The sequence below is a fragment of the Antennarius striatus genome, chromosome 22 (genome assembly GCF_040054535.1).
Source record: "Antennarius striatus isolate MH-2024 chromosome 22, ASM4005453v1, whole genome shotgun sequence".
NCBI classification, from domain to species: domain Eukaryota; kingdom Metazoa; phylum Chordata; class Actinopteri; order Lophiiformes; family Antennariidae; genus Antennarius; species Antennarius striatus.
The window spans coordinates 15,987,501-16,002,485 of record NC_090797.1 but is presented as its reverse complement, the minus strand read 5'-3'; the positions used below and the strand labels follow the sequence as shown (position 1 = coordinate 16,002,485).

Here is a 14,985-nt window from a genome sequence, read left to right as displayed (position 1 = left end):
AATGTTGTATCCGGTCTAAGTGAACCGTGTGCTGGGAGTTACCAATAGTGTGTGTGTGTACATACACTGTACTATATATATATATGTATATATATATATATATACACACACACACATAATTTGAATGTGATCCCCCCACCGATCAGACCTGTTTTCCACTCACAAACACACACCAACTCTGCTGTCGGCGCTGGAGTAACAACTTAAACAGTATGCTTTTATTTCCTCACTGCAGAATGAAAATCAAACGTCCCCAAACTAAAACGGAACAGTGACATTTCATGGTCGGCCACAGCGTCACAAAACAGGATCTTCTTTTATTTGGAGCCTCGACTTCACAAACTCAATCGGTACAGCAGCAAAGCAACGCTGATGAAATGAAAACGCCTGGACTGGAGCACAAACTGCACAGCGACAGAAAGCATTCTGGGAACTGAACTGAAAACAGCAGCGTTGGTCCAGCTCATCAGTAGAAACATTTTTAAACCAGGGTTGGAATTCAAGGTGTGAGGGAGGTTAAAACAAATGGAGGGGGGGGCGACAGCGGCGGGCTGGTCAGAGGCAGCGGGCAGCGGTGAGCAGACGCTCACGGCTCTACGGCTCGCCTCTGCAGACCGGACTGTCCACACGACGGCATAAAAGCTAATGTGATGGTTGATGTGTGCGATGGCGTTGCGTGACCCACGAGCTCCTGGAGGGCGGAGCTGCTCGGGACGGCGCTCCTCGCTGGGGCCTAAAAGAAAAGCTGGAACATCCCCCCGATCACCTTCCGTTGGTCTGGTGGTTCCTCTGGACGGCAGGTGTTCCCTTCAGGCTTTGACCTCAGGGACTGCTGGGAAAAGCTGCTCATTGTTCTCTGCAGCCAGGTCCTCTGGGGACAACAGGTAAAAACCAGTCAGTCAGACACAACACAGACAGGCAGTGTCTTTATAGCGGTCAATGTTTGCTGTGCTTCTGGGAAATGACAAATAAAAAAAGATTTCCAACAAGTAAAAAGACTTGTGCATAGTAGTAATTACCCAACATGCACTGCGTCCCTGTCAGCTCCCCGTCAGGTGGGGGGTACCCTGCTGTGTGTGAACCAGACCCACTGCAGACCTGCAGCTGCCTCCAGCGGGGCTCTGTTCTAGAGGACCCCTACAGGTTCAGGTGGACCCCTGTTTGTTCTGCTCTGGTCTGAGAGTGTCCAGCATGTTGTTTAAGGCTAAACGAGTGTTTCGGTAAGAGGTGCACCCCCCAAAGGAAAAGGTGGCTGAGTTCTCGTCCCATTTCAGGAACAATCCTGCTCAGAAATGAGTTGTGCTAAATGTTTAGCTTGATAATCTTTGCATTAATGTTCAACATGATATCTACTTCCTGGCCACCTGGATTCCACTAACAGGTATGAACCTGGATATTTACCGCACGGGTCATTAACCCCAACTGGTGCAATGAGGTGCTTCGCATTTCTTACAAAGACCTTGTCTAAAGACACGTCTCGTGGGCGATGTCAGTCTGCTAGAGAAGGTCAAACCATCGCCAAGCATCAGGCAAAGCATCTGAGGAGTTCAGACCCGTCCAACGCTTTATTAAAACCTGGAAGAACAGTGAGGACCCATCACACGGAGGAAGACATGTGGCTGGAGAAGGTCTTTGTGCAGCGGTCACACTCGACCATCACCGCAAGATGCTGGTGAAACACTAATGCAGCACTGGATGGAAATAACTGGTCACACTGCAGAGGCTTATGGACAAAATGTGTGCCATAAAGCCAAAGACCAAATATTGGTGTGTGGCCTTTGTTGTGGCCAGATTACACACTTGTGATGTGAGTGAAACAACAGTGAGTGTTCAGAGCGTTACCAGGAAGGACACACTTCCACAGGCCGTAGGTCTTCCCCACGGCGGTCTGCCACAGGCGCAGCGTACCGTCCTCGGAGCCGCTGCCGTACAGCTCGCCGTCAGGACTGAAGCGAACACAGTGCACCGGACCAAAGTGACCCTTGTACGACTCTGCAGACAGAAGGACAAAAGCAGCAGGTTGGGACTTTTGGGCCGTAAAGTGCTGTCAGGACTTTGACAGGGTCCCCTTCAGGGTTAGTTCTGACTTCTGCTTCACTTTAGTCTGTGATGATTGCTCTCTTTCTGGATTCCCAAGAACTTGTCTTTTTCCTGCCGTACTGCATTGGTTAATATTAACTTCCAGTAATATTTTACACACTGGAAGCTCAGAGCCAACCCTTAAAAACACTACAGCCAGTAAAAAATGACGATTCCTCACCAAGCTCTTCCTTTGTGCTGTAGTCAAACTTGTAGAGCTTGAAGTCTTCTCCACCAGCAACAAAGAAGTCTTTCTCTGGGTGGAGGGAGGCTGAATTGATGGGGGCTGGGGCCTCCACGCTCTTGATCAGGTCCAAACTGGAACGATGTGAAATCAGTTTAACGACGGTCACACTAGAGAGTCAACCAGGTCTGAGATGAGCAACGGAGGTACACATCTCTAACCCAACCACTCAGTTCAGACACTGTCAGTTACACCTGTTGACGTGTCTGGATCTACGTGAAAACACCAGTGTGATGTCTATTGGGGGGGGGGGCAGCAGGTTTGAACAACAAACCAGACTGACACTCATCCATGTTACCAGTGTGGACGAGCCAACCTCAGGAGGTGTGTGAGGAGAGCACCAACCTCAGAGCGTTGTAGAACGCAATGGTCTTTCCATAGGTGATCACCAGGACGTGTCCATCAGACAGGTACTCCATGCTGCTCACACTGGTGTCAAAGGTCAGGGTCTTCACTTCCTTCATGGAGCTCCTGTCCCAAAGCCTGCGCACACGTGCACACACACACACACACACACACACACACACACACACACACTGACTCAAAGGCTCTCTGGTGTGTTTTCCGACTGAACCAGGAGACGGCGCCTCACTGACCGGATGGTTTTGTCCTCAGCAGCAGAGAGGATCTGCTGGTCGTTGCTGCACCACAAGGCTTTCTTAATGGCTGAAGTGTGTCCTGCGATCTCCTGAGGCGCTGAGGACAAAGTGAGGAGACACCTGGTGACATCAGAACACACCTGACACACACTGAGATAACACTGTCTCCCCTTTCTACAGCTGTGTTTCTCCTTCCTAGTTTCCAGTGAGTGTTTGAAGTCTGTGTGTAGGTGGAACTTCATCAATCCCTAAAGTGTAAAATCACACACACACACACACACACACACACACACACACACACACACACACACACACTTAAAAGTAATACTTGTACTATGAGTCACTTTGAACAATGCCCAGAACACACCCTGACTACACCTGGTTTAGCGTCATCATCCCAGTGGATTACCACAGACCACTAGTACATTCACCAGTAATAAACACTGTATTACTGGTCTGGAACCCGTGGCATCAAGCACACGCGTGTCTGACAGAACAGCGTTCCTCTTGGACGTCTTCACCAACCTGCTTCAGGGTTGCTGAGATCGTAGATGCGCAGCAGCTTATCGTTTCCTCCAGTGAGAAGACAGCTGCTGTCCTGAGAAATGAACATTCAAATTAACAAGAAGAAACACACTACATGTTGTAAGTGTTCTTACATGAGAAGTCTGAGTGGTGTATATCCAGTATACTGTATTGCCAGTGTTCTCGTTTGACGCACATTTCTTGACGATCATCAGACAGCGTGTGTCCCTGGGACGCAAGTTTTAAATGCATTCGACAAAAATATTAAAAAATTTTCTTTTTCTCCACATAAATTTCGAAACCCGGAAATCGCCGCTATGCTTTGATCTCGCGTGAGTTTGTCACGTTATGTGCGGATATTACATGCGGATATAACAGATATTACTAACAGACATTACTACAGATATGACTACAGATATTACTAAATGTGTGTGAAGGTTCTGTCAGTGAAGGTTCAGTGTCCACAGGAGAAAATATGAATTAAAGGCAAAGAGAACTATTGAGTGAAAAGCAAAAGTGAAAGAAGAACAGCATTACAACTGTATTTCTAAACATTTTTTAAATGACTACCAGGCTTTAACATTTTGATAAAACTAATATATAATTTTACTATTTTTAATTAACCAGGTATGATTCATAAAAGCATTAAAATGAACAGTTTAATTTTTATATTGTACTATTGTCCAAACTCAATCCTTGCGTCGTTTCTACCATATACTCTGTTATTGCACAACTCTTTCTTGAAGTGCATCCAGGGATGCACTTCTTTGAGGTAAAATGAACTCTGCACTGTATATGTGCATACAGGTATGTATTAAAATTATATATTGTATATTTATTAATAAATGCCTACCTGTATGTACATATACAGTAATATATGTATAGTACTGCTCAGAAAACTTCAGCCGTAACAGGAATACTTTGACATGACAGTACAGCAGGTGCATTCTTGTGGCCCAGCGCCCTCTAGGGGGACCAGAGCTCACAGCTCCACTGGCTAACGGGAACATGGGTGTGAATCTGAACCACTCCAGTGGTTCAGAGTGAAAACATGTCAGACTGCTGGTATGAACACACATGTAGCATTAATACCATTACAGGTAATGCACACATCACCTGAGTGATCACTGATAGCCTTCTAGACTCCCTGCTAACATTATCTCAAGTACTGCAGTTACTTCTAAACTATGTTAACTAGCATTACTAGCTTGCTAGACACATTTGTTAGCTACTTATCGTGGTTCTTACGGCTCATCATTTAGCAATTTAGCATGGTGACAGGTTCACCACTTTAGATTCATTTGGGCCAAAACGACAAACATGTGGTTCCAAACTACCACATTGTCAACGTCAAATGTTTCAATACAAAGTTAGCACCTAGCTTTAGCATCCGACTGCTCGGCCAGCTGTGACAAAACCAGGGCTTTCAACCAGAATCCACCCATGAACTGAACCTGAACCGGTTAGAACAAAATAATATAGTTGTCTCCACTCTCACCACGCATTGAGTGACAGGAAGGGAAACGAGTTCAGATATTTTTTTCAAGAACGAATTTTTTTCTGTTCCTGAACCGTTTTCAGTTTCGTTTTCGTTCCTGGAAAAACACCAAGTTTCTGGTTTTGGTTCCATGAACCGTGTCAAAGCCCTGGACAGAACTGCCCCATCGTTCCCCTTGAACTGCACACGATGCCTTTTTACCCACTCAGCTTCTCCTGCTGAAGCCCCTCTCACCAGCGGTTCTCCTCCATATTTTGTTTTTTTTTAAATTATGACTTTTAAAACAAATCTTTTACCAGCCACCTTTTTCCTTTCTAATCCAGACCTGGAAATGAGTAAAACAATTTTTCATGCTTTGCCATTCCAGGTACACAATCTGTCAGATTGTCCTTGTTTAACGACTAATTTGTTTAGAAGGTCAAACACAGTTTAGTATGATGTTCATGTGTTTTAATCCCACTGAATATGCACAGACACACATGATACACACACACACACACACGTGACACTGACCTGAGTGAAGCTGACCGTCTTGACGATGTGTTTGTGAGCCAGTGTGAGGACCTCATCTCCACTCACTGCATCCCACACCTTTCTGGAAAACACACACGTCAACGTTCGACAGACAATACGTGGAAGGTCAGTGATGTCATTAAAGTCATCTCAGCACGCATCAATTCTGAAAACAGGATTAGATTAGATTAATTAATGTTAGGTAATACTAGCAGCTCCTGCCCTGCTGGCTGGTGGAGGTGTGACAGATGGGTGACCACCAGGGGAATGAGTCACCATCAGTCCTGACCATGACCATGACACCTCCATGTCAGCTCACAGTCTGAGGTGACTGGGCGGGAGCGGGAACCTCGGATCATTGGACGACCCGCTCTCCCGCTGACCCCCAGTCGTGTAATACATATGTGTTTCAGAGCGCCGCTGCTGCGTGCACGCGTGTGTTGACTGCACACGTGACAGATGATCCACTCACGCTGTGAAGTCAGCAGCGGCGGTCGCTGCCTTGGTGGCGTCTGTGTTCAGGGTGGCTCCCCAGACAGCGCCTTTGTGACCCAGAAACGTTCCGATCCAGTCCCCTGTGTCTCCCTGGCGCAACATGGGCTTACCATCTGTCAATCAAACAGGAACACAAACCGGGTCAGAAAGAAGGAATCCAGAACCCCCATTATGTCTGTTTTATTTATTTAGCTGTAAACATCTAATCCAGTTAATCCAGCTGTAAACATCTAATCCAGTTAATCCAGCTGTAAACATCTAATCCAGTTAATCCAGCTGTAAACATCTAATCCAGTTAATCCAGCTGTAAACATCTAATCCAGTTAATCCAGCTGTAAACATCTAATCCAGCTGTAAACATCTAATCCAGCTGTAAACATCTAATCCATCTGTAAACATCTAATCCAGCTGTAAACATCTAATCCAGCTGTAAACATCTAATCCAGTTAATCCAGCTGTAAACATCTAATCCAGCTGTAAACATCTAATCCAGTTAATCCAGCTGTAAACATCTAATCCATCTGTAAACATCTAATCCAGTTAATCCAGCTGTAAACATCTAATCCAGTTAATCCAGCTGTAAACATCTAATCCAGCTGTAAACATCTAATCCAGCTGTAAACATCTAATCCATCTGTAAACATCTAATCCAGCTGTAAACATCTAATCCAGCTGTAAACATCTAATCCAGTTAATCCAGCTGTAAACATCTAATCCAGCTGTAAACATCTAATCCAGTTAATCCAGCTGTAAACATCTAATCCATCTGTAAACATCTAATCCAGTTAATCCTTGAGGGGTAAATGAAAAGCGTTTCTCCACCACAAACACTCCCTCCGTCACCCACCCTAACCCCCCCACCCTAACCCCCCACCAATCCTCACACCTTCAGTCTGTTAACGGTGATGACGTTATGTCAAGCCACCGGTTAAAGCCCCCCCCCCCCGCCCGCTGTGGTACATCTGAGCGCCCCCCCCCGCCCGTGGACGTGAAGGTGTCTCTGGATGGAGCCCTGAACGCCCCCCCCCCGCCCTGCCGGACCCCCCGGGCCGCCTCACCCTTGCAGGCGCTGATGAGGAAGTATCCGTGGGGGGTGACTCCGCTGAAGGCCAGGTCCACCACGGGCCGCGTGTGGCCGGAGCAGGTGAGGGGGGTCTGCCTCATCGCCATGTCCTTCCGCCGGGCGCGACGCGGGGGGGGGCGAGGGACGCTAGCGGGAGCTAGCTAGCCGGTTAGCTGCTTAGCACGAATCGAGACGAGCACCGTGTCGGTAACGGCTCACCGCCACCTGGCGGGGGGGCGGACACGGGTGGGGTGAGGTCCGTGGGTGGGGGTGAGGTCCGAGGGTCAGGATTCCCTCCCCAGCGAAGACAGGCTAGCGTGCTAATAGCTACAGCATTGCAACTAACTAGCAACGTGCGACGCAGCGTCACCGCCGGACGGAGACAGCCGGAGGGCCCTTCCGGCAGCAGGGATATCACTTCCGGTACGACACTTCCGGTACGACACTTCCGGTACGACACTTCCGGTACGACACTTCCGGTACGACACTTCCGGTACGACACTTCCGGTGTGACGTGTGTGACGATGGACGTCACCGAGTCCACTGACTGCTGAGGGACCGGCGATCAAATCACAATTAAACGAAACGCTGTGTGTGACTCTGTTGTGAAGCATAAACATAAATAATAACTAAATAACGTGAATATTATATTTATTTTAATAATAATTCAAAACATGGTTCAGGAGCAAGTTAGGTTAGAACATAAGTGGGTCCAAAGTAACGGGTTAGTTAGTTAGTTAGTTAGTTAGTTAGTTAGTTAGTTAGTTAGTTAGTTAGTTAGTTAGTTAGTTAGTTGGTTGGTTGGTTGGTTGGTTGGTTGGTTGGTTGGTTGGTTGGTTGGTTGGTTGGTTGGTTGGTTAGTTAGTTGGTTGGTTGGTTAGTTTGTTACTTAGTTACTTAGTTCACAAACTTGTGTGTTTAAAACCTAGTTATTTCAAAACCTAGTTAATTTAAAAACCTAGTCAGTTCAAAAACTAGTTAGTTCAAAACCCAATTTGTGTCTATTGGTCTATTTATCTATTTGTCTGTACACACACACACACACACACACACACACACACACACACACACACACACACATCTTCTTTTCCTGCTGCACGTCCTTCCCATCTCTATCTCTCTGTCTTGCCAACCTGTACAGATCAGTCTCTCCCTCCTTACTGTCCAACCTAGCATACAAGTCATCATAAGCTTCTTGTTTGGCCTTTGCTACCTCTACCTTCACCTTACGCTGCATCTCCCTGTACTCCTGTCTACTCTCCTCAGTCCTCTCAGTGTCCCACTTCCTCTTAGCTAACCTCTTTCTCTGTATACACTCCTGTACCTCCTCATTCCACCACCAAGTCTCCTTATCTACTTTCCTTCCAGATGACACACCAAGTACTCTCCTACCTGTCTCCCTGATCACATTAGCTGTAGTTGTCCAGTCATCTGGAAGCACCTCCTGACCACCCAGAGCCTGTCTTAACTCCTTCCTAAAAGTCATGCAACACTCTTCCTTTTTCAGCTTCCACCATTTCGTCTTCTGCTCTGCCTTTGTCCTCTTCATCTTCCTCACCACCAGAGTCATCCTACACACCACCATCCTATGCTGTTTGGCTACACTCTCACCTACCACTACTTTGCAGTCACTGATCTCCTTCAGGTTACACCGTCTACACCAGATGTAGTCTACCTGTGTGCTCCTACCTCCACTCTTATAGGTCACTCTATGTTCCTGCCTCTTCTGGAAGAAAGTATTCACTACAGCCATTTCCATCCTTTTTGCAAAGTCAACTACCATCAAGGGGCGGTAACCCTCGAACACCGTGGTGGACCCCGGTGGTCAGGGAAGCCGTCCGACTGAAGAAGGAGGCCTTCAGGGGCATGTTGTCCCTGGGGACTCCTGAAGCAGTTGCAGGGTACCGACAGGCCAAAAGGACTGCAGCCTCGGCTGTGATGGAGGCAAAACAGAGGGTGTGGGAGGAGTTCGGAGAGGCCATGGAGAAGGACTATCGGACGGCACCAAAGTTGTTCTGGAGGACTGTCCGACACCTCAGGAGGGGGAAACGGGGAACCATCCAAGCTGTATACAGCAAAGATGGGACACTGTTGACCTCGACTGAGGAGGTTGTCGGTCGGTGGAAGGAACACTTTGAGGAACTCCTGAATCCAACTACCCCAAATGGCCCGTCCTCTGTTGCAGAGGCAGAGCTGGAGGATGATGGGGGATCAGAGTCAATCTCTCGGGGCGAAGTCACCGAGGTAGTTAAACAACTGCACGGTGGCAAAGCCCCGGGTATTGATGAGATTCGCCCGGAAATGCTGAAGGCTCTGGGTGTTGAGGGGCTGTCGTGGATGACACGCCTCTTTAACATTGCGTGGAAGTCTGGGACAGTGCCGAAAGAGTGGCAGACTGGGGTGGTGGTTCCTCTTTTTAAAAAGGGGGACCAGAGGGTGTGTGCCAATTACAGGGGCATCACACTCCTCAGCCTCCCTGGGAAAGTTTACTCCAAGGTGCTGGAAAGGAGGGTCCGGCCGATTGTCGAGCCTCAGATTGAGGAGGAACAATGTGGGTTCCGTCCTGGTCGTGGAACAACGGACCAGCTTTTTACTCTCACAGGGATCCTAGAGGGGGCTTGGGAGTATGCCCATCCAGTCTACATGTGTTTTGTGGACTTGGAGAAGGCATATGATCGTGTCCCCAGGGATATACTGTGGGAAATACTGCGGGAGTATGGAGTGAGGGGGCCTCTTCTCAGGGCCATCCAATCCCTGTACGCCCAAAGTGAGAGCTGTGTTCGGGTTCTCGGCAGTAAGTCGGACTTGTTCCGAGTAGCTGTTGGCCTTCGCCAGGGCTGCGCTTTATCACCAATTCTGTTTGTGATTTTCATGGACAGGATATCGAGGCGTAGTCGTGGTGAGGAGGCTTTACAGTTTGGTGGCCTGAGGATTGCATCACTGCTTTTTGCAGATGATGTGGTCCTGTTTGCGTCATCAGCCTGTGACCTGCAGCGCTCACTGGTCCGGTTTGCAGCCGAGTGTGAAGCGGCGGGGATGAGGATTAGCACCTCCAAATCTGAGGCCATGGTCCTCAGCAGGAAACCGGTGGAATGCCTTCTCCAAGTGGGGAATGAGGTCCTTCCACAAGTGAAGGAGTTTAAGTATCTTGGGGTCCTGTTCACGAGTGAGGGAACAATGGAACGTGAGATTGGACGGAGAATTGGGGCAGCAGGAGCGGTATTGCAGTCGCTTTACCGCACTGTTGTCACAAAGAGGGAGCTAAGCCGAGAGGCAAAGCTCTCCATCTACCGTTCAATCTTCATTCCTACCCTCACCTATGGTCATGAGTGATGGGTCATGACCTAAAGAATGAGATTGCGGATACAAGCGGCTGAAATGGGCTCTCTCAGGCGGATAGCTGGTGTCTCCCTTAGAGATAGGGTGAGAAACACTGCTGTTCGCGAGGGGCTCAGAGTAGAGCCGCTGCTCCTTCGCGTGGAAAGGAGTCAGTTGAGGTGGTTTGGGCATCTGGTGCGGATGCCTCTGGGACGCCTCCCTAGGGAGGTGTTTCTGGCACGTCCAGCTGGGAGGACACCTCGGGGCAGACCCAGGACCAGGTGGAGGGATTATATCTCAACACTGGCCTGGGAACGCCTTGGGATCCCCCAGTCAGAGCTGGTGGATGTGGCCCGGGAAAGGGAAGTTTGGGGCTCCCTGTTGAAGCTGCTGCCCCCGCGACCCGATTCCGGATAAGCGGTGGAAGATGGATGGATGGATGAACTACCATCTGTCCTTCTGCATTCCTCTCCTGGATACCAAACCTGCCCATCACCTCCTCATCACCTCTGTTTCCTGCACCAACATGTCCATTGAAGTCTGCTCCAATGACAACTCTCTCACTTCTAGGCATGCTCTGCATCACTTCATAAAAGTCCGACCAGAATTTCTCCTTCTCCTCCAGCTCACATCCTACCTGTGGAGCATACCCACTAACAACACTGAACATCACACCTTCTATTTGTAGCTTCAGACTCATCACTCTATCTGACACTCTTTTTACCTCCAGGACATTCCTAACAAACTCCTCCTTCAAGATAACTCCTCCTCCATTTCTCTTCCCATCTACACCATGATAGAACAACTTGAACCCTGCTCCTAAACTTCTAGCCTTGCTACCTTTCCACCTGGTCTCCTGGACACACAGTATGTCTACCTTCCTCCTCTGCATCATGTCAACCAACTCTCTACCTTTTCCTGTCATAGTTCCAACATTCAACGTCCCTACTCTCAGTCCTATACTCTTGGTGTTCCTCTTCTCTCTCCTCCTATGAACACACTTTCCTCCTCTCCTTCTTCGACCAACAGTAATCCAATTTCCACCGGCGCCCTGTAGGTCAACAGCGCCGATGGCGGTCGTCGTTAACCCGGGCCTCGACCGATCCGGTATGGAAGTCATAGGTTTTATTTGCATATTGATTTGCCGAAAGTCTTTCGTCGGATGCCCTTCCTGACGCAACCCTCTGTATTTATCCGGGTTTGGGACCGGCACAATAAGACACTGGCTTGGAGGCTCTGAGGCTGGAGCTGGAGCAGCTGCAGGAGGTGGGCTCCTAGGGCCATGAGCACCATGACTCAGTGTAGGAGCTGTGGTTCAGGTGGGGGCCACACAACTGAGGGCAGGAGATGCCCCCCATCAATCAGTTATCACTAATAGATGGGGGGCATCTAATTTATCTGAACTGAACTGATTGTTCTTGTAGTGGCTACATTGAACACAAACACACACACACACACACACACACACACACACACACACACACATAGACACACACACACACACACACACACACACACACACACACACACACACACACACACACACACACACACACACACACACACACACACACAGACACAGTCATAATGTAACTGTTCAGTGCTTTGAAATGTCTGCTGATGTGATTAAGATGATGTAAATAAAGGTTTATTGATTGATGGATTGACTGTTGGAATGTGTCTGACTATAAATCAACATTTGGCTGAAACATCCAGACCTGAGACTGTTTGTTAGTTATGTGTGTGTGTGTGTGTGTGTGTGTGTGTGTGTGTGTGTGTGTGTGTGTGTGTGTGTGTGTGTGTGTGTTTGTGTGTGTGTGTGTGTGCGTGCGTGTGTGTGTGTGTGTGTGTGCGTGTGTGTGTGTGTGTGTGTGTGTTGTCCTGAAGAACAGTTTCACTGCTGGTCTGTGGTCCTCAGTCCAGTGGTGAACAGAACGTGTTTTCTGCTGAGGGCCTGCAGGGGGCGCCTCAGCGCTGGAGGCTCTTCCTCCTCCTCCTCACTGCCCCCCGCCCCTCACCGAGGAGCCTGCAGCAGGATGGCGGGGGGGAGCGCGCCTCGCCTCTCCTCTCCCGGTAGAGATGCGCCCCGATGTCGGTGATCACGCAGAAAACCCGCACGGAGAGCGGAGCGGGACGCGGGCTGAGGAAGAGGAGCATCACTTCACCTCACGTCAGAAGATGAAGGTCATTCCTGTTTTTCCCCGGATGTTCGTTGTTTTTTCGTGAGGCTTGACGCGTCGGTGTGACGCGACGCGTCGGTGCCGCCTCAGCCGCCTCTCCTCCGGGGGGGCCCTCCACGCACCCACGCAGGGGCACCGGGCAGAGGGAGGTGCCGCAGGGCGATGGCTGCGGGCGGAGCGGAGCGCGACGACACGGTGGAGCAGTGTCGGCTGGAGGTGGAGCGCCTCAGCCGGGAGCTGGCCGAGGCCAACCGGGAGAAGATCCGGGCGGCCGAGTGCGGGCTGGTGGTCCTGGAGGAGAACCAGAGCCTGAAGCAGCAGATCGCCGAGCTGGAGGCCGAGCAGGAGGCTCTGAGGCTGGAGCTGGAGCAGCTGCAGGAGGTGGGCTCCTAGGGCCATGAGCACCATGAGCACCATGACTCAGTGTAGGAGCTGTGGTTCAGGTGGGGGCCACACAACTGAGGGCAGGAGATGGCCCCATCAATCAGTTATCACTAATAGATGGGGGGCATCTGGTTTATTCACTGATTGTTTTTCAGTAAATAAATTCAAGTAAATGCATCAGAGAGTATTGGAGCTGTTGGGTCACCAGGTGTCACCAGAACACCAGTTCCCCTTAGCATTGATGCTAGGCTACATGGACTTAAATGGAACACTGCTCTTCCTAAAGGTCTTCCCATATGACCTGTTTCCATTGGTTGAGCTGGGATGGATCTGCTGAATCAGTTTCAGTCCCGTCAAACCATTTAGTTGCCGCACGTGACAGGAAGGCTTCCTCCCAGGTGTTGACTCATTGTCGTGACTCCTGCCTCTGACGCGGGTCTCAGGTGCAGGAGGTTGTGTAGACTCTGAGCAGACGCAGTGTCTGCTCACGTGAGTCACTGTTGACGTCCCGTGTCGTTTCCTCATGACGGATCCCTGGTTTCTGACGTCTCAGCTCCACGTTCCATCTGTTGTCTCTTGACTTTCTGTCCACCGTTGTCATGGGTTCAAGAGGGCTGAGCTCCAGTGTCCTGCACATCACTGATCAATAGCACATCACTGATCAATAGCACATCACTGATCAATGAAACATCACTGATCAATGAAACATCACTGATCAATGAAACATCACTGATCAATGAAACATCACTGATCAATGAAACATCACTGATCAATGAAACATCACTGAAATAAACAACCAAACTGCTGCCCAAATATTTTAGTATTTGTTGTTGACCTATGAAAGTGAGCGGTGTGTCCAGGTGTTCTCGTGAGGTTCTGGTGGGACGTCCTTCCCCTGTGTTGTTGAGTAGGTGGGGGCTAACGCCCAATTGGGCCCTGTTTGTTAGGGGGCCTCGTCTAATAGATCATTATTCAACATTAATCAGAGCCTTCTCAAACAGTCGCCCAAGTAGGTTTTTCATATTTATTAGGAAACACAAAAAACTGAACCATTTGTTGATGATTTAGCTCACATGTGTTAAACTCTAGGCCCGGGGCCAAATGTGGCCCCACATCATTTTATGTTGCCTGAGAGAGCATAAAAGGTCAAAGTGTCTGAAATAAATAGGTCAGAAGTGTTGTTTGACCATAAACTGTATTTACCACGATGCAGTAATTAATTCCAAACTTGTTTTTAATGTTATGTTTCGTGATTGATTGATAGTTTGATCCTTGATTGATGGAGTTCTGTGGGTTTAATAACCTGACAAATGAAAAGGATTTATGTTAGAACAGAGAAACAAACAAACATGTTTTTTCTGTCTAACTGTAATGTTTGGAACTAGAATCAGTCAGAAATTCAGTTATTTAACATTAAGGAGTAGTTACATTTAGTTACATTACACTGAGTTACATTTAGTTACATTTATTAGTTACATTAAGGAGTAGTTACATTTAGTTACATTACACTGAGTTACATTTAGTTACATTTATTAGTTACATTAAGGAGTAGTTACATTTAGTTACATTACACTGAGTTACATTTAGTTACATTTATTAGTTACATTAAGGAGTAGTTACATTTAGTTACATTACACTGAGTTACATTTAGTTACATTTATTAGTTACATTAAGGAGTAGTTACATTTAGTTACATTACACTGAGTTACATTTAGTTACATTTATTAGTTACATTAAGGAGTAGTTACATTTAGTTACATTACACTGAGTTACATTTAGTTACATTTATTAGTTACATTAAGGAGTAGTTACATTTAGTTACATTACACTGAGTTACATTTAGTTACATTTATTAGTTACATTAAGGAGTAGTTACATTTAGTTACATTACACTGAGTTACATTTAGTTACATTTATTAGTTACATTAAGGAGTAGTTACATTTAGTTACATTACACTGAGTTACATTTAGTTACATTTATTAGTTACATTAAGGAGTAGTTACATTTAGTTACATTACACTGAGTTACATTTAGTTACATTTATTAGTTACATTAAGGAGTAGTTACATTTAGTTACATTACACTG

General features: G+C 47.8%; 2 protein-coding genes across 3 annotated transcripts in view; one reads left to right on the top strand and one right to left on the bottom strand.

Annotated features, from left to right (window-relative positions):
- Window positions 1-184: 184 nt before the first annotated feature.
- On the bottom strand, window positions 185-7,430 carry strap (serine/threonine kinase receptor associated protein). The gene is made up of 9 exons (XM_068306783.1): window positions 7,012-7,430; window positions 5,931-6,066; window positions 5,459-5,540; window positions 3,448-3,520; window positions 2,920-3,019; window positions 2,669-2,806; window positions 2,261-2,397; window positions 1,843-1,992; window positions 185-871 (listed from the first exon to the last, which is right to left on the bottom strand). Exons 1-9 carry the CDS (start codon window positions 7,121-7,123, stop codon window positions 810-812), a joined length of 990 nt encoding a protein of 329 aa, XP_068162884.1. The 5' UTR covers window positions 7,124-7,430; the 3' UTR covers window positions 185-809.
- Window positions 7,431-12,424: 4,994 nt separating this feature from the next.
- Window positions 12,425-14,985, top strand: part of LOC137589531 (protein bicaudal D homolog 1-like) — a 24,402-nt gene continuing 21,841 nt past the window's right edge. For both annotated transcript variants that reach the window (XM_068307361.1, XM_068307360.1), the window contains exon 1: window positions 12,425-12,895. In XM_068307361.1, the coding sequence (XP_068163462.1) occupies window positions 12,677-12,895 (219 nt within the window). In that variant the 5' untranslated portion in view covers window positions 12,425-12,676. The remainder of the gene's footprint in view (window positions 12,896-14,985) is intronic.